The 23198-nt window shown below is 54.8% G+C and overlaps 1 protein-coding gene across 1 annotated transcript; it reads right to left on the bottom strand.

The window, feature by feature from the left end:
• Positions 1-6132: 6132 nt before the first annotated feature.
• On the bottom strand, positions 6133-18666 carry DISP2 (dispatched RND transporter family member 2). Its single transcript, XM_004421411.3, has 8 exons — positions 18539-18666; positions 13298-13627; positions 12762-12791; positions 12492-12615; positions 12094-12209; positions 11770-11897; positions 11307-11404; positions 6133-10030 (listed from the first exon to the last, which is right to left on the bottom strand). The coding sequence occupies exons 1-8, from the start codon at positions 18649-18651 to the stop codon at positions 6770-6772; spliced, it is 4200 nt and encodes a 1399-aa protein (XP_004421468.1). The 5' UTR covers positions 18652-18666; the 3' UTR covers positions 6133-6769.
• Between the last annotated feature and the right edge of the window lie 4532 nt (positions 18667-23198).

The following is a 23198-nucleotide window of genomic DNA, read 5'->3' as shown; positions in this document are numbered from 1 at the left end:
AATTTTAAATATTTGTAAAGGACATACCTTCTACCTATTATATGTTGTTCATGCTCTTTGTTTCTAAAATTCTTTTTTCTTTTAGTGTTTCATTTTGGATAATTTCTATTGCTAGCTCAAGTTCAAGTTCACTAATCTTTTTTTTCTGTAGTGTCTAAACTGTTGTTAATTCCATCAGTGATTTTTCATCTCAGACATTTTAGTTTTCATCTACAAGTTCAATTTTGGTTTTTTTGTTTTTTTTTTTTATATCTTCCAAGTCTCTACTTAGCTATGTGAACATATGGAATACAGTTATGATAACTGTTTTGATGTCCTTGCCTGCTAATTCTCACATAGGTATCAGTTCTGGGTTGGTGTCAATTGATTTTCCTCCTCACTATGGGTCATATTTTTCTGCTTCTTTGCATGACAGGTAATTTTTTTATTAGACCCCAGACATTGTGAATTTTTTACGTTTTTGGGCACTGGTTATTTTTGCATTCCTGTAAATGTTCTTGAGGTTTGTTCTGGGATGCAGTTACAATACTTAGGAACAGTTTGATCTCTTCAGGTCTTGCTTTTAAGATTTGTTACGTGGGAGCCAGCAGTGTTTAAACTAGGGCTAATGAGTTCCCACTACAGAGGCAAGCTCCTTCTGAGAACTCTAACCAATGCTCCATAAATTATCAGGTTCTCCAGTCTGGCTGATGGGAACTGGCACTGTTCCAGCCCTAGGTGACTACTGGCTACTGTTCCCTCTAGTCATTTTGGGTAGTTCCTTCCTTGGTCTCAAGTAGTTTCCTCACACTTATATGCTGAGCAGTGCTCTGCTGAATACTCCAGGGGGGCCATTTGCAGATCTCCAGAATTCTCCCTCTGTGCACCTTTCTCCTCTCAGTCAGTATTCTGTCCTGACCACTCTAGCTACCTTGGTTGCCCCAGACTCTGAGCTATCTCCTCAGCTCGGGGAGTCTGCATGGCCTTGCCTGGGTTCTGCCTCCCTGTAATATGTCCTAGAAACTCTCTCAAGCAGTAAGCTGGGGCTGTCACAAGGCTCACCTCATTTGTTTCTTGTCCAGAAGAGATCACCGTCCTTTGTTGTCTGATGTCCAGTGTTGAAAACTGTTGTCTCATATATTTTTTTCTGTTGGGTTGGTTGTTTCAGGAAAGAAGATAAATCTCGTTCCTACTACTCCATCTTGGCTGGAAGGGGAAGTTGTATGTGTACATTAAATGTATTTTTCAGGCCAGCCCCATGGCTTAGCGGTTAAGAGCACGTGCTCCGCTGCTGGCGGCCCGGGTTCGGATCCCAGGCATGCACTGAGGCACCGCTTCTCCGGCCATGCTGAGGCCGCGTCCCACATACAGCAGCTAGAAGGCTGTGCAACTATGACATACGACTATCTAATGGGGCTTTGGGGGAAAAAATAATAAAATAAAATAAATGTATTTTTCTTCAAACCATGGAGCCGCAGATTTAAATTATTCCATTCTGGGAAAATGTCCACCATATATCCTATTTGCAAAGCTAGTCCTGTCAAACCCATCAGCCAAATCAGATTGACTTTCCATCAGAAAAAGTATGATTTTGTTTTTCAATTCAAATAAGTGTGGTTATTATACAGGTTATTATCCTGTATCAACCTCTTACTTTTGAATTTGAATTCTTAAATGGAAAAGGCACAGAACTGAGCTACAGGGCTGCCCCTTTGCAACTTCTCATAAAAGCTCTCTAGGCTTTGCTGTCTCAAGGACTTCCTCAAGCAGAGCATTCTCAAGTAGTCCTTTTATTGTTTTTTTATACTGCAGAGTGAGGTGCCAGAATAGGATTCAGAACGAAGGAGGGGGTCAACTGGGAAAGTGGAGGTCAGGAAGGAGAACTGGCTGACCTAAGGCTCCTTCTTAGGCTGATCAATACGAGGAGATGGACCATATGAAGGAGGAAGCTCTGGAAATTGATTCCCTTAAAATTATCTGTATCCACCTACCTTCTAGAAAGTCTTCATGTTCCTGTGGGAATGCAAGCCCTAGTTTGAAAGCCTCTGATGCAAAGCGTGTGAAGCCATTGATGGAGCCATTACTGCTTCCTTCATTTTTTTTTTTTTAAAGATTTTATTTATTTATTTTTTCCCCCCAAAGCCCCAGTAGATAGTTGTGTGTCACAGCTGCACATCCTTCTAGTTGCTGTATGTGGGACGCGGCCTCAGCATGGCCGGAGAAGCAGCGCGTCGGTGTGAGCCCGGGATCCGAACCCGGGTCGCCAGCAGCGGAGCACGCTCACTTAACCACCAAGCCACGGGGCCGGCCCCTGCTTCCTTCATTTTAATAGAAGGGATGGGGAGAGAAGCAGGCAGGAGCAGAGATAGGTAAGTTAGGGACTTGATGCCTTGAAAGTGAGGAAATGTCTATCTGACGCTTCCAGTTTTCTTTATGAAGAATGAATTTTTTGTCTACTGAAACGGGGTGCAGGGAGGTGGAGGGCATCAGATGTTTGAGGAAGGTAGAGAGAGTGTAAAATGGTCATTACAAAGAATGGAAAGCAGTGACTAGAACAGAAACTAGCTAGGCAGGGCTGAGGTCCAGTGGAGTTGGTGGTCATGAATTCAGATCTACATCAATCTGCCCAGTGTGTGAGTTTCTTCAGCAATACTGAAGCTCTTGTTTGATGTCTGTGAATTTGCTAAGATGCTGATCTTTTCCCTGTGTTGAAGTATAACATGAATACGCACACAGAGGCCTGATAATAAGTTTATCAAGGTCCTTCTAGTGCTCTTCAGCACAGGGTGGCTTTGGATCGCCACCCATTTACATAGCACATAGTGGCTTTCTTTTGTTTCTCATCTTCCCAGTGAATTGAGTTACAATTTCTTCTCTTAAGCATAAACACCTCCAGACTTTGAGTTACAGTTGTCCCTGTGAACAAGGGTGAGGGAAGAAAGGGTGAGGAATGTCTGTTTTTCCTATCCCCAAGCAAATGGGATCTCGATGCATGGCATGGGGTGCCAGAGAGCTTGTCATTGCCCATGTGTATTATCAAAGGCTGAGATAAGGCCACCATGGAAGAAAAGATCAGAAACTCTCTGGACAACAGGTGAAGGTTGTAAACCAATGTATCCTCTTTCCTGACACCCCTCACCTGCCTCTCTATCCTGTCATGCACTGGGAGAAGAATGAGTTGGAGGGCACTGAGGAAGTTTGGCTTATAAATCATTTGTGGGATCTCTTTTTCAGAATTAGGTTCAAGCTGGGATATTGCCTAAATATCATTCTATGGGATATGCCATGTGCCGGTAAAATCTACGAGTCCACCAGTCAAATCAATCTCTAACATTGTCACCAAAGTGCCACAGCCATGGAAGGATGGGTTTTCCCACAGTAACAAACTATACCAAGTTGCATTTTAAAAACATACAGCACACATACTCATATTCTGAGTGTGAGTTCAAGGATCTGGGGCACAAATAGGAGAAATGACATCAAGTCCCAAATGAGTGTTAATGTAGTTCTATTTTAAAGTGTCACCGTGTTCAGAAACCATTTCTTGAATTTTCCAGAGCAAACATGAATGCTTTGACTGGTTTTCCCCTGCCTCACAGCATGCTTCTAAGCCTCTCCCCACATGTATCCAGGGCCATACACTCATTGTAACCACCACTCATAATAGTAATAAAGCAAATAGATCTGTTGAAACTCAAAGGAAATTGAAAACGCTTTAAATCCTGCTTTCCAAAGTTGAGACTAGAGAGGCGGGCTGGATTACCCAATGATGTGGGTTGCCGGCTGTTGGTCTGAGCCATCTAGGTGTGAGGTGATGTTTTGATTACCACTGGGCTCTTCCAGTCCTTTGGGCTTGGTGGTAGAAAGAACAAATCCAGTTGGTACCTCAGCTGCTCTGGCTCATCTGCTTTCCTGTAGGGTTGTGTGGCCATGGCCTGCAAGAATGGGACCCAGAAACCCCCAAGTAGGGTCCTCGGGTGTGCCCACATCACTGATGCCCACCCTACCCACCCCTCCGTACTCTAACATTTCAGTGGTTGTGTTCAGGCAAAGTTTTTGAAGCTCCAGTCCCAGACACCAATGTCTTCCTCTGCAAGACACAAAACAGGGTGTGGAGGAGCAGGTTCTTCTGGTCCAGGTGCCTGCTGCCCTCCCACAAGATGGGGCAGAGGAGCCTCGGTGAGTTGCTGAGAAGCAACTAAGATGCTGGACTCTCTTTTGAGTCAAGGCCAGACTTCTGCTCATGCTCAGGAGGAAGGGCTCACCTTGTCCTCCCTCTGGCTGATTGTCCCAGATGAGACCAGAGCTCTTGGCCTGGCTGTGCAATAAAAGGAGGACACAGTCCATGGTGCAGAGAAGTCAGGACTCTGATGAGCAGCCCTAGGCCAGAGAGGCTGAATTCCACTTGGACATGAAGAGAAAGAGGTCCTAGCAGACCTCCAGGTGGACAGGTCCAAGTTAGGTCTTAGTCACTGCCTCCCCTTCCTGGTGTCAGGGGTCAAATGGGTTTGACTTACTTATCTTACAAAGTAGCCTGTCATTCCTGCCCAGTCTTCTGTCTCTTCCTCAACTCCCGGGCCTCATTTAGGATTCAGCCCCACTTCTCATGGGCTACTTGGGGTGGGAGGTGGGTTTCAACAATATAGGAAAAAGAAACCCCCAAACACCCCATGATTTGACTCCAGCTCTGCCACAGGCTGTTTGGCCCTAGAAAAACCCCTTCCCCTCTGTGATACTCATCCATACAATGGCCTGGGACAGTGGTTTTCATACCATGTTCTGTGGAGCCTCCAGGAGCTTGAGGGGCTCCCCAGGGCCCACTGGGAGGAGCAGTAGAAAGGGAGGCTGAGCTGGCTCTGTACTCCCCCAGCCAGCACCCACCAGAGTAGCTGCTTTTCATTGGTTTTATATACTGTGTTTCCACACAAAGATTCTTTAAAGAAAGGGTCCTGAGTCTACAAAGTTTGAAAATGGCTGGAATAGATGATCTTTAAGGTCCCTTCCAGTCTGAGATACTTGGACTTCTGAAGCCCAGCTCAAGTTGTTCCTCCTCCAGGAAGCCTTCCTGGTTACCCAGTCCTGGGTATTTGAGCTCCAGCAATACTAATGGTGACAGGCACATGGGCCTCAGCACGCACTGCATGGTGCCATCAGTGACCCATTGATGCCAGCATGCACGCATGAGCTCTTTCCCAGCTAGAGGGTGAGCTCCTTGAGGGCAGATGCTTCCGCCTCTGTCCCCCCGTAGTGCCATATGCAGAGCAGGTATTCAGTAAGCCTGCTGATGCTCCAAGTGTCATGAGCTCTCACACAGGATAAAACCTTCCAGAGAGACTCTTTGCTTTGGGGAGGGGGAGTCAGCCTTTGGTCTCCTGAGTGCCCCCAGAGAGACCTGTCCTTAGGAAGCCAGGGACCCTGACCTGGGGAACAGCTTCAGACTCACACACTCCCCAAAAGGGCAGGCCTGAGTTCCTGCCTTAACTGACTCTGCTCAACCTCTCCTGCTCCTCAGTGCCCCTCCTGGCAGAGGCTCTCCATACACTGTGGCCATGAAGAGGCAAGCCCTTGCCCCTGAACCTGGGAGTCAGATTTAGCCCAGATGCCCCATGGCCGGTAGGCATCTCCACTGGATCCAGGGGGGAGGCACAGGGGAGGTGGGGAAGAACTTGGGGCTTGCTCAGAGTATAGCCCTCTCTGGAGAGGGAGGCCTAAAGAGGGAGGGAGGGGAGTTTACTCAGAGACACTTGAGAAGGCAGGTTGCAGGAAGGTCCTAGAGGTGAAAGGTCAAGACAGCCACAGGCCAATGTCCCTGAAGCAGGTAGCCAGGAGGAGAGTGGGAGTTGTAGTGGTGGAATGAGTCAGGAAACCTGCTCTGCCATTTACTAGCCCTGTGACTGGGTAAATCACTTATCCGTACTCAGTCTCAACATCTTTCCCTGTACACTGGGGGCAAAATCCCTGTACACTGTACACCTGGCCAACTGCAGGCTACTCCATAGTGAAGGGGTGAGATTCCCAGGAGACAATGGATGTGCAAGTGTTCTGTAAACTAACAAGTACAGGCTCGTAAAGGATTCTTGATTGCTAACAGGGGAGAGCACTGGAGCCTGCTTCCAACAAGGGACCATTCTGCAGTTTAGGGATGCTCTGAGGCTGACCATCCCTCCTTCTCCTGCTTCACTCCCAGCAGCCATCTCTGCCTGGCCTTGAAGAGTTTCTTTTCAGACTAGGGAGGGTGAGAGGGGCAGGGCAGTTCAGGACAGAGGCCCCAATTGTGGCCCAGAGAAGCTCCCCAAAGAGAAGGAAGTGCCCTGATAGACAGCCCTTGAAAGGTGTGAGGCCCAGGAGGCTGCTGAGGTTCCCGAGGGCTTTTCTGGTTGGTGAGGTCCCTGGCAGGTTCCCAAGGACTGGGTCCCTTAGTCCCACTGAACTTCTTGCCACTTGGCATGAAGGCCAGGTCAGCCTCCCCTGATACCTGGAGCTACACATCTGGCCTTCCTCCTTCCAGAGGTTGGGTCCTGATTGGCACTGTGGGGCAGATGAGTCCTCAGCAGGTCACAAGGAGAGCTTGGCGTTTCCCTCCAGAGACTGTCTCTGCTGAATCCTCCAGATGTGGGGAGTTAGCAGCAGCCTGGACCAAGGCTGGAACATCTGGCAGGGTTTAAAATCCACAGCTGGAGAGTGAGACTTCTCCATGCTGATGTGGGGAAATACCATCAGACTCCAGCCTGGTGCTGCCTTGTCATGCCTGACAGGCTCTGTGCCCCGGTGCAGCCTCCCTGGGCCTCCCTCAGCTACTGTAGCCTGAAGTGTGGGTGCTGGGCCTGCGCAGCCAAACGTCTGGCAGATCTGGCTGGCTGTTAGGCAGCACCACAGGGCTCCCATCCCCTGGCCCCCCACGGCCCTTCCAGGACGAGCTGCTCTGGTGGGAGGCAGGCAGTGATGGGTCATACACAGTCTCCTTCAGCGCCAGCCACAGGGTGTCCCGCTTCTCATTTAGCTGGCCCCGCTCAGGTACTGTGTGCTCAGGTTCTTCCAGGTCATCTGGGGAGGCACCCACGGAATCCGGTACCCGAGCACTGGGCTCAGAGGTGCTTAGGCAGGTCTCGTCGGAGACGCTGAGCCCCTCTAGGGTGCTGGCTGAGGAGCAGAGGCAATCAGGAGGCTCCATAGCCTTGGGCTTGGGGGAGTGGGCTGGGGCTTCTGGTGAGGCCTGCATGGGCTCAGTCTTCTGCCCTTGGGAGACCTGCCTGGCCTGGGTTTTAGGGCTGGGGCTGGCCTGCTTATAGGGGGAGGACGTCTGCAGGGCGGGGCACTGGCTGAAGACTGCCTGGTGGTCCAGGAGCAGCTCCCTGGGGGAGGCAGGGGCCGGTGGGGGCCGGGAGCAGCAAGGGCCATCATGCAGCTGTAGATCCTCAGAGAGCACTGAGGGTCGGTGGGACAGCTTGCTGGTGGCTGTGCTGGTGTCAAAGCTAGGGCTCCGGCGACGTGCCAGGGGCTGCAGCTCATACTGCTCGGAGCAGGACCCAGGCGCCCCTCCCACTGGCCCTGGTCTTGGGCGGCCTGCCTTCTCCCCATCAGGCTCCCCAGTTCCAGTGTCCCATGGCAGGTGAGCACAGGGCCAGAGGATCTGCCCACAGTTCTTCTCTGGTCCGAAGAAACAGCAGAGAGATTGGAAGAAGAAGCTGGCAAAGCCACAGCTGACACACTTGACCATCATGAGGACGATGCCCAGCTTGCGATAGAGCAGCACCGTGGCAGGTAGCATGAGCACGCCAGCCGCAAACAGGGCTGCAGCCCCCACTGCTGTGGCACAGCTGGTCTGGCGCAGCGAGAAGGCCACGCGGCTCAGGCGGTCAGGGTGTGGGCACAAGTGATAGGAGATGCAGTAGTTGACAGTGAAGTCTACCGAGAGGCCCACAGAGGCAGAGAGAAAGAGGGCCTCCGCAGTGTTGAGCTGCCACTCGAGTAGAACCAGGAGCCCCACGGTGAGCAAAACGGTGCCTGCCACAGCTGCCACAGAGAACAGGCTAAGTGGAACGTTCCAGGTGCCCAGCAGCAGTGTGGCAAAGGCCAGCGCCAGAGCCAAGCCCAGCACCACAGCAGGCTCAGTGCTCAGGCTGTGCTGCAGGCTGTACAGCTCCAGACGGCTGGTGAACCAACCCCGGCGGAGGCCAGGAGGTGCCCTGCCCAGCTCCACTGCCAGCCAGTGGCTGACCTCAGTGTAGAAGTGGTGGGCCTGGCTGTAGTCTGGACTATACTGGAAGTTGGTCTGGAACTGCAGGACCAGGGCAGCCAGGCTGCCCTGGGTATTGAAGCGTGGTCCCAGGTCACGGGTGCTATTGGGGCCTTGCTCCAGAGCCATCATCTTGAGGCAGTGCAGGAAAAGCTGGGGTGCCCAGGGGAAGCCTGAGTGGCCACAGCAGAGGCCAGGCCCCAGGCGGGCGCACCTGGGGCTCTCCATCCAGCGCTGGAGGGCCTCCATGAAGCACAGAGTGGGCCAGTCCTCGGGCTGGGCACCAAAGAAGCTCTGATTCCTAGCTCCGTGGCAGAGTGCCAGCAGCCAGCGCTGGGCCTCAGGACCGCTGGCCGAGAAGGCAGGGTCACTCACCAGTGAGCTGTTGCTGCGAGGGTCCAGGGGGTCGCCAGTGTCCACGGGCAGGATGCCCCACACCAAAACCACGGGCATGTGACCGCCCTCGCCCTGAGGCTGCCGCTCGAACAGAAACTGCTGGCGGTACTCGGCGTCGAAGCGCTCAAAGGGGTGGCTGGGCCGGAAGACCTGGCCGCGGGGCGGCGGCAGCGTGGGCAGCCGCAGGCGGGGGCTGACGCCTGCGATGTAGGCGCCCCCTGCCGCCAGGGCGGCGAACCAGCAGATCCAGATGTAGCGGAACTTGATGACGCCGCAGGGCAGCAGGCGCTGGAAGAGTAGGCGCGACGTGCTGGCTGCTGCCCTCCGAAGGCCGCGGAGCCGCCTGTGCAGCGCCAGCGCCAGCCGCCGGGGCGCGCTGACCCCCCACGGGCCCTGCGCCCCGGCCGCGCAGCCGCGCGCCAGGTAGCGCTCGTGGAGCACGGCGGAGGAGGGCAGCCAGGCCAGCGTGAGCGCCAGGTGCGCCAGCACGGCCGTACCCATGTAGAGGGCGAAGCAGCGCACGGCAGGGAGGCGGCTCAGGTAGCTGGCGTAGAAGGCTGCCCCCGTGGTGAGCCCTGAAACCAGCAGCAGGTAGCCGAAGTGGTGCATGGTGCGGCCCAAGCGCTGCGCCAGCCCCCCGGAGGGCAGCTGGCTCTTGCTGAGGCGCCACAGGTCGAAGAAGATGAGGGTGTGGTTGGCACAGACGCTGCTGAGCAGGACGAGGGCTGCCAGATTGACAAAGGGGAAGTAGGCCACGCGGAAGGCCACGCGGTAAAGACAGAGGGCAACCAGCAGGGAGCCCAGTACCCCCAGCAGCACCATGAACGTGAGGAAGAGGGAGCGCAGGTAGAGGGCGATGCTAAGGAAGATGGCCGCCAGGGCCAGCAAGGGGTAAACCGTGTCCTGGGCCAGGTAGTGCCTCAGCAGCTCCTGCTTGAGGCCCAGGTCCATGCCGGTGATGGACGTGTAGTTGTCAGAGAGCCCCCAGGGGGCGGCTAGGCGGTCCAGGTAGATGCCCATCATGGAGGCACCCTTTGGGGTGGGCAGGAAAAGCAGGCTGTACTTGAGGGAGGGCACCTGGTAGTCAGCAGTTTGGGGACTCAGAAAGTCCCTGTCGAGCAGAAAGTGCAGGAGTTGGTAGACAGCACTGCTCCGGGAGCACTTGGTGGGAACCTGGGCACAGCGTGGGGGCTTGTCCTGCCTGGGTCCCAGACAAGAGGGCACCAGGGCACCACGGTGGTAGTAGAGGGCACAGGCCCGCAGCAGGGTCAGTGTGCGGGCTGCATCCGCTTGAGTAGTGTCCAGGCAGGAGGAGCGGTTGGAGAGCACAGCCACATAGTTGCCCAGGGACCAGCTGGGGCAGCACTCGTTGGCTGCTGTACGCTGGCACAGAGCCCCAAAGCGGGGGTGGGTTCGGATCTGTAGGGCACACACAGCAGGAGAGAGCTCAGGGGCAGTGCCGGGGCCCAGGTTCCCCAGCCCTGTCCGAGGGCCTCTCATCTCCTTTCAGGCTACAGGGCAGGGGCAGACAGGTATCTTGACAGCCCAGCAGAACTGGCTTGTCTTAGAGCTGCCTTTGGCTCCTGGCCCAGGTACTAGCAGCTACATGTTGACTCCATCAAAGAGGAGCTTCAAGGATGCTGCCGGAGGCCTCAACCTGAGAGGTCTTGCCCTAAGGGCCCCTGCAGGTCACACCCCCCGACTCTGCACTTCTTGAGCCAAGAGTAGGAGTGGAAGTGGCCACCACAGATGGAACAGGGCCAAGGGTCCAGGGAACTTGAAGCAAGCAGTAGGAAAAGTGATCAGGATCAGGGTCACTGCCAAACCCTAGCCCCCTCCCTCTGTCCACTGGTCTGCTTAAACTCTCTTGGGACAGAGCTGTTTCTTTTTCAGACCTTGTGTCTCCTCTTCTCTCCCACCTGCTCTTGACATCACAGTAGCTGGTGTAGTACAGAGAGCACTGGCCTGGGAATCAGAGGCCCTGTTCTGCCATCAACTGGCTGTATGGCCTTGAGCCTGAGATCGTAGTGACAGTAGTAACATTTATTGAGAGATTCCTATTGCCAGTCATTATGCTATAGTTTTACAAATTCTCTCTTGTTTAGTTGTCATAACTAACTATGAGAAAAGTACCATTATTATCCCCATTTTATATATACGAGGACTGAGGCCCTGAGAGGTTAAGAAATGTGCCTGAAGTCACACAGCTAGAGAGTAGTAGAGCTGGCCTTGAATTCTGGCATCTGACTTGGAGCGCATGTTCTTGACCACTGCCTTTGGGTACTTTGGATACCCTTGTGTGAAGTGAGCGGCTTGGGCTACTTAGTGGTGTTCGCACTGTTTTTAGCAGGAAACCTTTTGTCAGATGTCATGGTATGTGGTCCTCCAGTTAGCAGGATTGGATTGGCACTGCTTGGGTTGATGGGGGCTGGGGGCCTTGGGCTGGGGCCTCCTCAACAGCTCTTGAGGCTCCTTTTCAGGACCTTTTGAAAACCCCAGGCTGTGCATGGTCTGTCTTCCAGCACCTGTGTTTTGGCTCTTCTGAAAACAGCTGACTCTCCTTTCCCCTCCACAAACAGGGAGTGTTCTTCCCCAGTCCACCCTGGCAGTCCTGGCTCAGCTGTATTTCCTTGGGATCAGGTCCCTGATGTCCCTGGTTCCCCACCAGCCCCTGGCACCTCCCCAGTCAGCTCACCTGGTCCTGTTCCATGCGGCACATGGAATGGATGGCGTGGAGGTTCCACAGGCTGCCCGCTGACGTGGACATGAACACCAGCTGTGCATAGCTCTTCTCTGCAACACACCCCCCAGAGCTCAGTCCTTTGGCCCCAGGTCTTGGGCCACCGAGGGGAAGATGCTTACCCAGGGCCATAGGAGGTTCAGATTCTCAGGAGCCTGAAACCTGTGCCTGGCTGCTTGATCTTGGGCCTACATCTTTGCCCCGGTGCCCCACCCCCACCCAGCTTGACCCTACCTGGCTGGAGCACCAGAGACCTGCCTCATCCTCCCAGCTGTAACCCAACTTCCTTGGCTTGAATGTGGCCAGCTGGCCTCCTTCTCTTTCTGTTGGCCCAAATTTGTTTTCCTGGGCCCTCCTGTTCTAGTAGGTGGGGTGGGGACCACCATTAAAGCCAGGAACTGGCCAGGCTGCAGCTTACCAGGGGGGCCACAGAAGAAGCTCTCCTGCCCTCTGTCCTCCAGGGGCTCCACCATCCTCCGAGGCCGGACCATGCCCTCCGGGGCACCACTCCAAGGTGCGGGGCTCAGAGTGGTGTGGGGGTTTGAGCTGAGGTAGAAAGAAAATCTATTCCAGGCACTCTCAACGGGTGGGGGGGTGCTCACAGGAGGCCTGACATCACTCCCCAGGGGGCCCCAGAAAGCCCTTCCGACCTGCCTTTGGGGAGGTCACCCAATAGCCCCTCTCTGGAGACCTCATTCTTTCCCCCATCTCCTCCAACAGTGGAAAGATGGGAACCCGTTACCTGTTCAGCTCAAGGTCTGGGGAAAGGGAAAGCAGCTTCCTGGGGCCTGTGAGGGCCTGCAGTGCTCTCCAGACCACTAGCTTGCGCCCAATGTCCGTGTCCCGAGGCTCAAAGCCCTGCAGGAAGGAGGGGAGAGATCAGGCAGGCAGGAGGAGGAGTTCTCCATCCTGGCTCTTCTGGGCTCTGCCCCTTTGGGTCCCTGGCGCAGGGAGGGCCAGCCCACCTGCCTGGATTGTTGGACGAGAGTATCGCCTCTATTCCATCTCCCCAACTCTCTCTGGAGGTCGAGAGCCCACCATTGCCACCCCACCCTCAACTCAGCCACTCCAGTTTTCTGCCCCAGGCTGAGCTGAGGTGCCCAGGCCTGGGGGTCCCCCTCCCCCTCCTTGGCCCCTCACCAGCAAGGGCTTGGAGAAGTCAGGCAGCTGGCCTCCCAACAGTCCAGCCAGGGCGCAGAGGAGGATGACAGCCAGACACAGCAGCAGCATGGCCACGGGCCACTCAGCAATCAGCTGGGAATAGCTGGAAAAGAGGAAGACAGCCCACATGAATTGGTGTTGGGTGTGGTAGCAGGGGGTGGGTGAGCTTAGGAGCCACCAAGGAGTGGTAGGGCTAAACTGGGCACCAGCCTGATCACCCCTAGGGGTCCAAATAAGGCTCAGGCCTACCTCTTTGGCATCTGGAAGGCCCGTTCCTGCCTGTGGAAGAGAAGAAAAGATACTTGCTTGTCAGAGTCCTCTCATAGGGTAGGAAGCGGAGGTGGGGGGATAGAGGAAGATGGTATTAACTCTTTTAGGCCTGCCCACTCCCAAGCTCCAACCCTTACTTCCTCCTCCCTCCAGGCTGCCTCCTCCATCAGAGGCAGGGGACATCCTGGGTTGCCTCCTAATGAAGGAGTCCAGAGCCCAGGGGTTCGGCTTCACTTTTTTTTTTTTTTTTTTTTTTTAAATTTTTCCCCCAAAGCCCCAGTAGATAGTTGTATGTCATAGTTGCACATCCTTCTAGTTGCTGTATGTGGGACGCGGCCTCAGCGTGGCCGGAGAAGCGGTGCGTCGGTGCGAGCCCGGGATCCGAACCCGGGCCGCCAGCATCGGAGCGCACGCACTTAACCGCTAAGCCACGGGGCCGGCCCAAGGTCGGCTCCACTTTAAAGCCCTGCCCCATCTTCCAGTGGCAGCTGGCAGACTGCTGGACCCCTCCTTACCTGACGCTGACCACATGGTGCTGCACAGATGGCGGTTTCCAGGCCCCATCACGTTGTGAGGGGGCTGGGGAAGGACTGAGGCTGGAGCCGTGGGAGCACAGAGCTGCCCGGTCCCCAAGTCCTGGCAGGGAACTGCACCCCCGGTATTCTTGCGGTGCCCGGGGATAGGTGAAGTGGGCTGGGGCCAAGGGATTGGACGGGTCTACAGGCTGGAGGGTGGACGTTGCTGGTGGGGGTCTCAAAGAACTGGAAGGGTCATCAAGCGGGCAGCTGTGGAGGGAGCAGCTTCTCTCTGGGCTTGCCTCAGGGGCCACAGCCTTGCTCTGGGACCTGGAGAGAGAAGAGGCAGGGAAGATGGCAGTGGGGGACGGTGGTAGGCCACACCGTGCCCCGGCATTGTTCAGTAAGCCGAGACAAGGAGACAGGGGCTCGAGGTTGTTCTATTACTAGTCCTGGGGGAGAGGCGAGGAGGGTGGGGGCTCCAGGTCTACACCTCCAGCCTACCTCTTGGGGTCCGTTGTCTCATTCGCTCCCCTGTCCATGCACACACAAACATTGTTGGCAGCCTGCCACATGTCAGACACTGTGCTAAGCACTGCATGTGCTTTTACATAAATGGTCTTATTTACTCTTTACAAAGCCCTACGGAGGAGGTACTTTCCTTGTTTTATAGATTTGAAACTGAGGTTCAGTGAAACATGAAGAGCTGAGCCTCGAATCCAGTACTTCTGACTTGCAGATTATGCTTTTTCTGCTACAGTTGTCTGTTCCTCCTCTTATCAGACATCTGTAGAGCACCTGCTGCATTCTTGTTCCCACCGTAGAGCCTCTCAACTTTCTCTTCTCTCTGCTGGGGATGCTCGTCCCCCTGATAATTGCATGGCTCACACCCTGTCTTGCTTCTGGTTTTGGTTCAACTATTACCTTCTTAGAGAAGCCTTCCCTGATGACCTTCTCTAAATAATCACTCACCAGCTCTCTAGCCCCCTACCCTGCTTTATATTTCTTCATAGCATTTGCTGCAACTGGACATTATATTACATAGTTGTCATGTTTATTGCCCATCTCTCATATGGAATGTGAGCTCTGGGAAAGCAGGGCCTGGTGTATTTGTTTACCTCTATATCCCCAGTGCCTTGAACAGTGCCTTGTACACAAAAGGTGCCCAGGGAATGTTTGCTGAATGAATATTGAGTGCTAGACAGGCTACTAATAGTGGTGCTAGGATGAATAAGGCCCGGTCCTTGTCCTCTAAGCACTCATAGTAGGTGAGTGATGTGGACAGTCCACCCTGTTGAGTGCTGTGAGAGAGGAAGTCACAGAGGGCTGAAGGAGCCGAGAGGAGAACCCAATTTTGACAGGGGTCAGGGTAGTCAGGGAAAGCTTGGCAGAGGCATCTGCTACCCATGCACCACCTTTGGGCCACAGGGCAGATGTTTGCTTTGCAAGGGTATGCACAGTTGGGAGAAGGAGTTGGGACTCCCCAAGGAACTTGCCAAGGAGGACTCAGCAATAGACTCCTCTTTCAAAATTACTCAGGAGGGCAGCATTCTGTGCATGGCCCCACCTCGACACCTTGGGCGCAGCGGGGAGGTGGAGTCCCACCCTAGTGGCAGGATTGCCGGACCTAGGACGGGAGAAGATGGCCACAGAACAGAGTGCCTGAGGGCCATGGGGGGTTCCCAGAGGGGTTCCAGGATGGGCAGCCCTGGCAGAGCCTTGTCTCCTTCCCCCCATTCACCTGGCTCACCTGGCCTGCCAGAGCTTGCATAGCTCCCATGGGAGAGCCAGGTCTATGCTGAGCCAACCCTGGCTTCCAGTCCTGCCTGCTGCACTGCTGAAGGGGCCTTGGGCCAGAGTCCTGGCTGTGGTGGCAAGTAGACATTGCCCATGGAGGCTGGGTTCTGCCCAGAGACCAAGTAGAGAAACTGGAAAGAATAGGCAAGCTCTTCTTTTTCCTCCCAGAAGGTTGGCTGGCTGACATAGCAGTCTGGGGGTGGGGGTGTGGTCCTCATGCTGAGAGTAAAATAGGGGAGCAGTGGAGGTGGACTGCTCCATCATCTTTTAGCTCTGGGGGCCTTGGGAAAGACACACGATTCTTGGAGTGTTGGCATCCTTGTCTGTTGAGTGAGGGTATGATGACAATGCCCCCCCTCAGGTTTGGTATGGGAATTAACTGATGTAACATGTGAGGTGCCTGGCATGGAGCCTGGCATGTGGAAGACACATTTGCTTTCCTGACCCTTCCTACACTCATTGCTGCAGGGAGCATGCAGTTTAAGAAGTATATTTATATTTACAATTTGACCTCTTTAGGCACCTCAGATAATATATCTCCACTTGAGAACTTCTCACACCTTGAGAATCTCACTACATATATAATTATAAATACTTTCCTCTTTGTGATCCAAAAGATGCATTAGAATTTGATCTCATGATTTAAATCACTGATACTTATTTTTTTACTCACTCAAGGTTTAGAAAAATAGGAATTTGACCAAAGCTGTTCTAAAGCAAGACCTCAGATGACCCCATAAAGTTAATGACATAGCAACCAGTGCCCAGGTGGATAAAAGACTGTATGGGCCCATCCCCATGGGCCAAAGGGAAGCTGGATAGATATATGGCTTGGGTTTCTGTGTATAGGTGTGGACATCTACTTCTTTAAGATTTTTATTCTGCAGGTCTTTTTTGAGCACCTGCCACACGCTGGGCACTGTGCTTAGTCTGGGTTGGATCCTGAAGGCATGAAGATGACCCATTAGTTTTGGTCTCCCTCTTAAGAGTAGGGTGCCTATTCCAGCTGCCCTTGGCCATAGAGCACTTACTGAGCACCGGACTTGTCCTAGGAGCCAGGACCCCACATGGAGGGTCAGTTTCTTTTTCATCAATGGAAACCAGCACTCTGGGTGGGGACCCGGAGCCCTCTCCCTTAACCGGTCTGCCAAATCTCAGAAGCTCACCCCCTTCCTTAGCTGGCTCCTGTTCAAGGGGGATTCCAGCCTCCACCATTGGTTTGTTTCTACTGGGGTCTCCCTGGCCCCAGCCCTTTCCTTTCAACCCCTTCTGTCCCTCTCCAGGAACCTAGGATCAGCTGCTCCCAAATCTCACCCTTCTTGACTGTGCCCATCATTGTCAATGTGACAGAATGTGAAAACCTCCACATTCTGACTGCTGTAGAACCAGGCCTTTGTCTCAGCCCTCCCAAGGAGAAGAGCGAAACTCTTCTCAGAATAAAAGCTTTCCCCTGCCAGCCCCTGCTGCCCTCTGTCCTCAGGACACCTAGTAATAAAGCGAGTTAAGTACCCTAGGCCTTGCCTCCCCAGGGACCTTTCATTCTCACCCTCTCAGTTCCATGGCTCTGACTGGGATGAGCAACTTCCTGGGCTGCCTGCCTGGGCCGCTGGCCTGGAAGCCAAGTGACTGGGGCAGGCAGACAGGGGGGTGGAAAGTGGTGACACAGGCCTCCTCAAGCAGCTAAAGTGACAGCAGTCAGGGCATGGCTGACAGGACCCCAGACACAGAGCCCCCACTTGGGAGCCCCGTAAGGGGCAAATGTACATGTGCATTAACCATGCCCCTGAGCCCACTGACACATAGCCATATGGACATCCATGTGATCCCACAGAGTGGCCAGGACAGATGGGGAAGCAGCTTAGGCCACTAGGAAAATAAAAAGCTAATTTTAAAAACACAAGGAATGAACTATTTCAAATTACGCCATAGTCAATGCATTAGTAAAGGACTGTGTGTGTGTGTGTGCGTGCGCGCGCGTGTGTGCGTGCTGTCTTATGCACTGTGTATCTATCCCCAGAGTGCTACATAGCTCAGCAGGAGCATATTTGTGTTTCTTGAATTGAATTGAATGGAGTCCCTTTGCCTGATTATTGTCCAGGGTCCCTGGGAAGTGCAGAGAGGGACCAGAGGTCTCAGGGAGTTGCTGGAAGAGAGCAAGTAGTTCCTTTGCCCAAGAATGACCCCTATGCGTAGGGGAAGTGAGCAGATCAGGCAGGGCTGATCCTTGGCAAAATATCCAAGGTAGCAAATGACCCTCCAGCTCCTTCAAGGGCTGCTCCTGGCCCCAGGCCCCTGCCCTGTCATCGTTCCTTCCCTGGCTATTTGGCCAGGCCATAGTCCCAGGCAGCCCCCTGGTCCAGGGGACACATCCATCCTGTGTCTCAACCCCTTGAAGAAAGCTCTGTGCCTTTCAGACTGAAAGGTGGCCAAATCTATCACTGCTGATGTGTAATAATAGAGGGAAAACAACATTTCTCTCCACCTGGGGGGCCTCCTCTTTGCTCTGAGGTACAGCATGTACATTTCAACCTGGGGCAGTCTGGAGACAATGTGTCCACCTCTGCTTTTTGCCTCCAAAGAGTGCCTCTTAATTTCAGTCCAGGCAGGAGAGAGAGGCAGTGTTATGTCAGGGGAGGGATTCTGGGGGACCCAGACCAGGACCCAGACCAGCAGACCAGGCAGGGCACAGAAATTGTGCCATATTACTACCTGTTCCCTCACGCATATGGTGGAGGAAGGGAGAGGAGAGGCACTGAGATCTGGGCCCTCAGTGGGAAGGTGTTCCTGCTGTCCCGCTAGCCTGGGGTGCCTTCAGGGATGGTACTGAACACGGCCTGAGCCTCAGAGCCTGCCCACCCTAGAGCCTCCAGGGAGTGCTGGTGGCTGCCACACGCAGGGAGTCAAGCCCACACGTGTGCAGCCGGCCATGCAGGGCAGACTGGAGACTGACCATGATGGACAAAGACAGGCCCTGGCGTGGCGGCCGACTGTCTGCCCTCCTCAGGACACACACCTTGGCGAGCCTCCCCTCTAGGATACACGTGCACCCTCGAGCACACCGACAGGCTGGAACCCAGACTGAGGTCGCTGCGGGCTTGGGGCTTACTGAGAAGACGCGGGGGCAGAGCCTCGAGGGAGGGGCTTGGGAGGCTGGAGGGGCGGGGGCACACCGGGCCTTAGAAGTAGGGTAGGAACAGTGGGTGGGGCAGGTCCCCGGGGAAGGGTGGGGGTGAGGGCGATGGGGGCTGACAATAGAGGGTATCAGGGAGAGAGAAAATTGACCGGGCAGAATGAGGGCGTGGCCAAGGGGCTGGGAGCATGGAGGCGCGGGAATGAGGAGGGGCTGGGGAATGAATGGGGCGACATATGGCGGCTACTGGGGATACCTGGGGCGGGGGTGCTGGGAAGGTCTGCGAGCTGGGTCTGCGGAGCGGTCCGCCCTACCTGTCCGGGGAGCTGCCGTCTGGAGCCAAGGGCTCCCCCTCGGGCCGCTGCTCCCCTTCCGGACCCGGGCCAGGAGCCGGACCGTCGCTGCTGCCGCCTCTACCACCGTCCATGCCCGTGGGCGGCGCCGCTGTCCGGGCTCTGGTGCTGAAGCGGTGGCGGCGGCGGCGGCGGACTCCTGCGCATGCGTCAGCGACGGGACGGGCCGATCGCTGGGCGGGGCCCACAAGGAGCCCAGCCAATGGGCGCGGCACCAGGGGGCGGGGACAGAGGTTTCCCGCGGCGCTGCTGCCCAGCGCTGGACGCTGGCTGTCTTTAGGACCCACGGGCTGGTGGCGTGGGGCCCTCTACCCTGGCCAGGTCTGAGAGCTGCTGTTAGGAGTCCGGCCGTCTGGCTGTAGTCCTCTCACCGACTTTTCTTGGGGAGCATCTGTCTTTCCGTAAGGGACCAGGAAGCGCGACCCCAGGCAGCGTGCAGAGAGCCTCACAGTTTGAAACGCGGACTCTTCCAGCTGGAAAGAGGGAGCAGCTCCACGCCTGCACTTCACTGCGAAGGACGGCGAGGGGTCGAGAGGTCGGGCGACTTCAATTCCGTATTTCTTTCGGCTCCGCTCAGCGCCCCCCTCCCTTCCCCATTGGGGCTAGGCACCAGTTGGGTCTTTCTACACGTTCATCTGGACCTGGGTCTGCGCCCCTCACACTTGGAGCCCCGATTCTGTTATTCAGGTGCGGAGAATAGGAGAGGGGAGAGAGAGAGAAGAGAGGCATTCAGAGAATCCCCATCTCCTTTTCTTATTATCACTCCCACTTCAGCCTGGGAGGTAGCCGGTAGCCACACACTCCAGGGCACTTGCTGCCTCCCCAGTCAGGGAATGGCTGTGAGGAAGGAGAGGTGTGATGGGCTGTGGACAAGCCTGGCTAGAGGGCTGTGGAAGCACGAGAATAGATAAGGGCAGTGTGAGAAGCCTGGGAGTTGGGGAGTGGAGAGGGTCCCAGATGTGAGATTTGGATGGGTGGAAAGGGTTTCATAGCAAGCAAGCTGGCTCTATGTGCAGGGAGGTGCCTTGGCTGAAGAATGGGGCCGGGGAGAGAGTCAGAACCCAGGAGCATCTGGGGTATAGCTATGCCTAAACTGTGTGCAAACACCACCCTTTGCAAGGCATAGGTCAGTGGGAGATGGGGATGGGAGAATCTAGAGGTGTAGAAGTGGTGGGCCTGCCCTGAGTAGCTTACAATTTGGTTGGAGAGCTAAAAGGCCAGCCCATAAATTGGTGCTGACTGGGTAGGGTGTGGTCAGGCCCCTGTGATGGTTGATATAAGCTGCAAAGAAGGGGGCAGTGTGCTGAGAGAGAGGACCTCTCTCTTCCTAATGGGCTTCCCTAATAGGGAAGGCTTCACGTTGATGGTGGAGCTGCAGCTGGCTTGGAAGGAAGGCATTCCTGACTTGGGGGTGGGGCAGGGTGGTGATGGTAGGGAACTGTGCAAAGTTAATGAGCCTAGAAGGCTCAATGTATTTTAAAGGAATGGTGAGAAATAAATCTGCAGAGTAGGGATCCATTGAAGGCTTCTGATCTGTAGAGTAATGCATGCAAGATGGAACCCTGGAAGGCCCACCAGGCCTGGGTATATATGATGAGCTAGAGGTGATGAGGCCACACTTGAGGCCCTTTGATGGGAGGGGGCAGAAATGAAAAGCAAAGGAGGGGTGGCCTTATACAACCATCTGCCATGGGCACCACTGAGCGAGCGAAGCTTCTGAGAATGCCTGGCTAGGTACCCCATTTGCCAAACTAAGGAACTCAGAGACCACCAGGCCTCCTAAGTGCCAGGTTGGATGTGAAGGAAGACAGGCTCTTTTAAGAGTAAAACATGGCCTCCAAGAGGCTGTTTATTAGAAGATTCTGGTTCAGGCCACATGCCAGGTCAGCAGGGCAACCCACTCAGGCTCCCCATTCTTGTGTCCTTTTTCTTCTGCTTCTTCAGTGATGTGGACCATGGTGGTGCCCACCGGGCCCTGGGGGGTGCCCATGGCCATGGGGATGCCCACCATGCCCTGGGGGGTGCCCACCGGGCCCTGGGTGGTGGCCTCCTGGCCCAGGGGGGTGGCAACCTGGCCCTGGGGGGTGGCAACCTGGCCCTGGGGGGTGGCCTCCTGGTTTATGGCAGTGCCCAGGGCCATGGCAAGGACCATGCCCATGTCCCTGTGGAAAGCCAAATGAACAATATTAGAGTCAGAGGTCAGTGTCAATCTTACCGTAATCAATTCCCCCTCTTCCTCCCCCCTTCCCCCACCCCCTACTGTAGAGGACTCAGGATTCCTGGGCACTAGCAGGGGATCTTGGCATAGGGCTGAGAGACAGGGATAGCAAGTGACTATCCCTGGCCCTGGACCTTTTGCCTTGATGAAGCCAGAGCCCTGAGCAGACAGAAGGGGAGGAACCTAGATTTATTGGTTTCCATTCCTTGAGCTGAGATATGACTCCCACTCCCCGGACCTCGGTTTATTTTATCTGTAACTAAGAAGTAGAATTATCTTGTCTTCTCCCCTCCCTCACCCAGGAACACTTGCAGAGTGATCAGAGATTTTGCCACGCTAGGAACTGCAGGCTGCCTACTTAGAAGTGAGGGTGAGGCTAGGGGAGGCTACAGAGGAGCTCACAGAGGGCCAGGGGCAAGCAGAAGAAACAGGAGGCAGGGGTGGGGGAGATGCAGGAGCTGAGAAGGAGAAGGAGGAGGCAGGTGGAGGGTGAGGGGAGACCAAAGGTAGAAGGTAGCAAGGTGAGGATGTGCGTGTTCTCTATATAGGTACTGTGTGTGCATGTGTAGGTATGAGGGTGTGTGCTACATTTACATACAAATAGCTATGTCTGTGTACATATGCATGGGTGGGTGCATATACAGACCTGCTGTGTACACAGATACATGCATATGGCTGCCTGGTCATGGCTGTGTGTACATGACAATGGAAGTATGTGTGAGCCCATGCTTGTCATTGAGCAGGTGCCAGACTTAAGAAACCAGGAAGAATAGAAAGTAAAATCAAGGCTTGACTGCCTTAGCCAGAAGAGGCCTGGAAAGAGTGGAGTTTAACTTTCTGTCTTGGCTGGAATCCCTCCTGACGCCCCAAGGGCAGAGGAGTTTCTTTGCCTCTTGCCACAGGCCCAGGAAGAGGAGAGAGACACCATCTTGCTTCTGGTGCTAGGGTACTGGGGGGCCTGGGACCCTGAAGGAGCAGGGGTGAGGCTATGTCCCTACTCTAGGGGTTGGATGACTCCTCAGTCTGCTTCTGCCTCCTAGGGCCTGATAAGGGCTTGGTAGGGTGGAGAAGAGGCAGGCTCCAGTGCCCGGGGCTTTCCTGTGACCCTGTTAGAGCTCCCCCTCCCCCATCCAAGCTCAGAGCCGCCTGGAAACAGCCACTTCCCACCCTGCCTGCCTCTCCTATGACTCTTTTATGGTGGGGCCAGTTCCAGGCCTAGGAGCTGGGTCTGCTGATGGTAGCCAGTGGGGGGAGAGGGAGAAGCAGGGAAGAGGACGGGCAGCCTCCCCTCTTTGGCAGAGGCACGTCCTTGGGGCCCTGCATGTGGTTGGGGTTTGAGAGCAAGCCAGCCATCCAGGGAGGCTGTGGGGGTAGCCAGGAAAGCAGAGAAGTGTGGAACAGGTGGGGAAGCAGCAGGAGAGAGGATGGGCTGCTGGGGCAGGGAGGGGATGTGAGGAAAGGAGGGAGACAGATGGGAAAATAGGAGAGGAGCCCGGAGAAGGCTGCAGCCGGCAGGGGGTGGATGAGCGCTGTGGTGCCTGCCTGTGGGACCGATGCCTGAGCCTGCGCCCTATCTTCATTTGGGAGAAGTCGTGGCTGCTCCCTTAGGGTCTAGGAAGAGGGCTGGAGGTCTGGTGGACACGGCAGCGGGGAGGCAAAAGGGGGGATGGCTGGGGAACTTTCCTACCTTTGGACCTGTGGGAGAGAAAGGGAAAAAAGAAGCAGCTTTGGTCACTTGGTTCTGCAGTGAGAAACCTGTCCTCTCCCTGGTGCCCACCCCCCACCTCCAACAAGGTCCCTCAGGCTTGATCACTTGCTGACCATCATTCCTTCATTCATTCACTCAACAAGAGATATATATGGAAAGTCAGTACAAAGTTCAGTTGTGCATTCCTGTTTGCTGAAGAGCCAGGTGAATCCTCCCGGGTAGGGTGGGGCCAGTTAGGAAATGTGGGTTCTTGTTCCCACTCTGTCAGCTGTCTGCCCTCCCAACCTCAACCAAAGTCCATGACACTGAGGGAGGCACTCCGCAGTGGCAGACCCTGATTCCACTGCTTCCACCTCCAGACAGGCCTCATCCAGCCTCCCCATCAACCTCTTCCCCCAAATCCCACTTTCCTCAGCCCAATCCCTGAGCTGTTTGTTGGCTCCTGCTTATGACTGTCTGGTCCCAGCTCTTAGCCTTTGCTCATGTCTCCTGACACTTGGAAATCTCTCTTACTTGTCTCTATGTTGCCTTCCTGCTGGAAGTCCACTTACATTGGGCCAGCCTGCCTTCCCAGCTGTGGGTCCAGTGGGCTCATGCTGCAGTAACCAATCTAAGTGGCCTGGGTGTTCTCAAGTGCTCCATTGGTGGGAATCATCTACTCAATGAGATTTATATTTCCTGAGGGCCAGGACGGT

This window comes from Ceratotherium simum, chromosome 3 (genome assembly GCF_057802395.1).
Source record: "Ceratotherium simum simum isolate JZ-2026a chromosome 3, ASM5780239v1, whole genome shotgun sequence".
NCBI lineage: Eukaryota > Metazoa > Chordata > Mammalia > Perissodactyla > Rhinocerotidae > Ceratotherium > Ceratotherium simum.
Note: the sequence above shows the minus strand (reverse complement) of the source record. Positions and strands in the feature narration are given on the sequence as shown.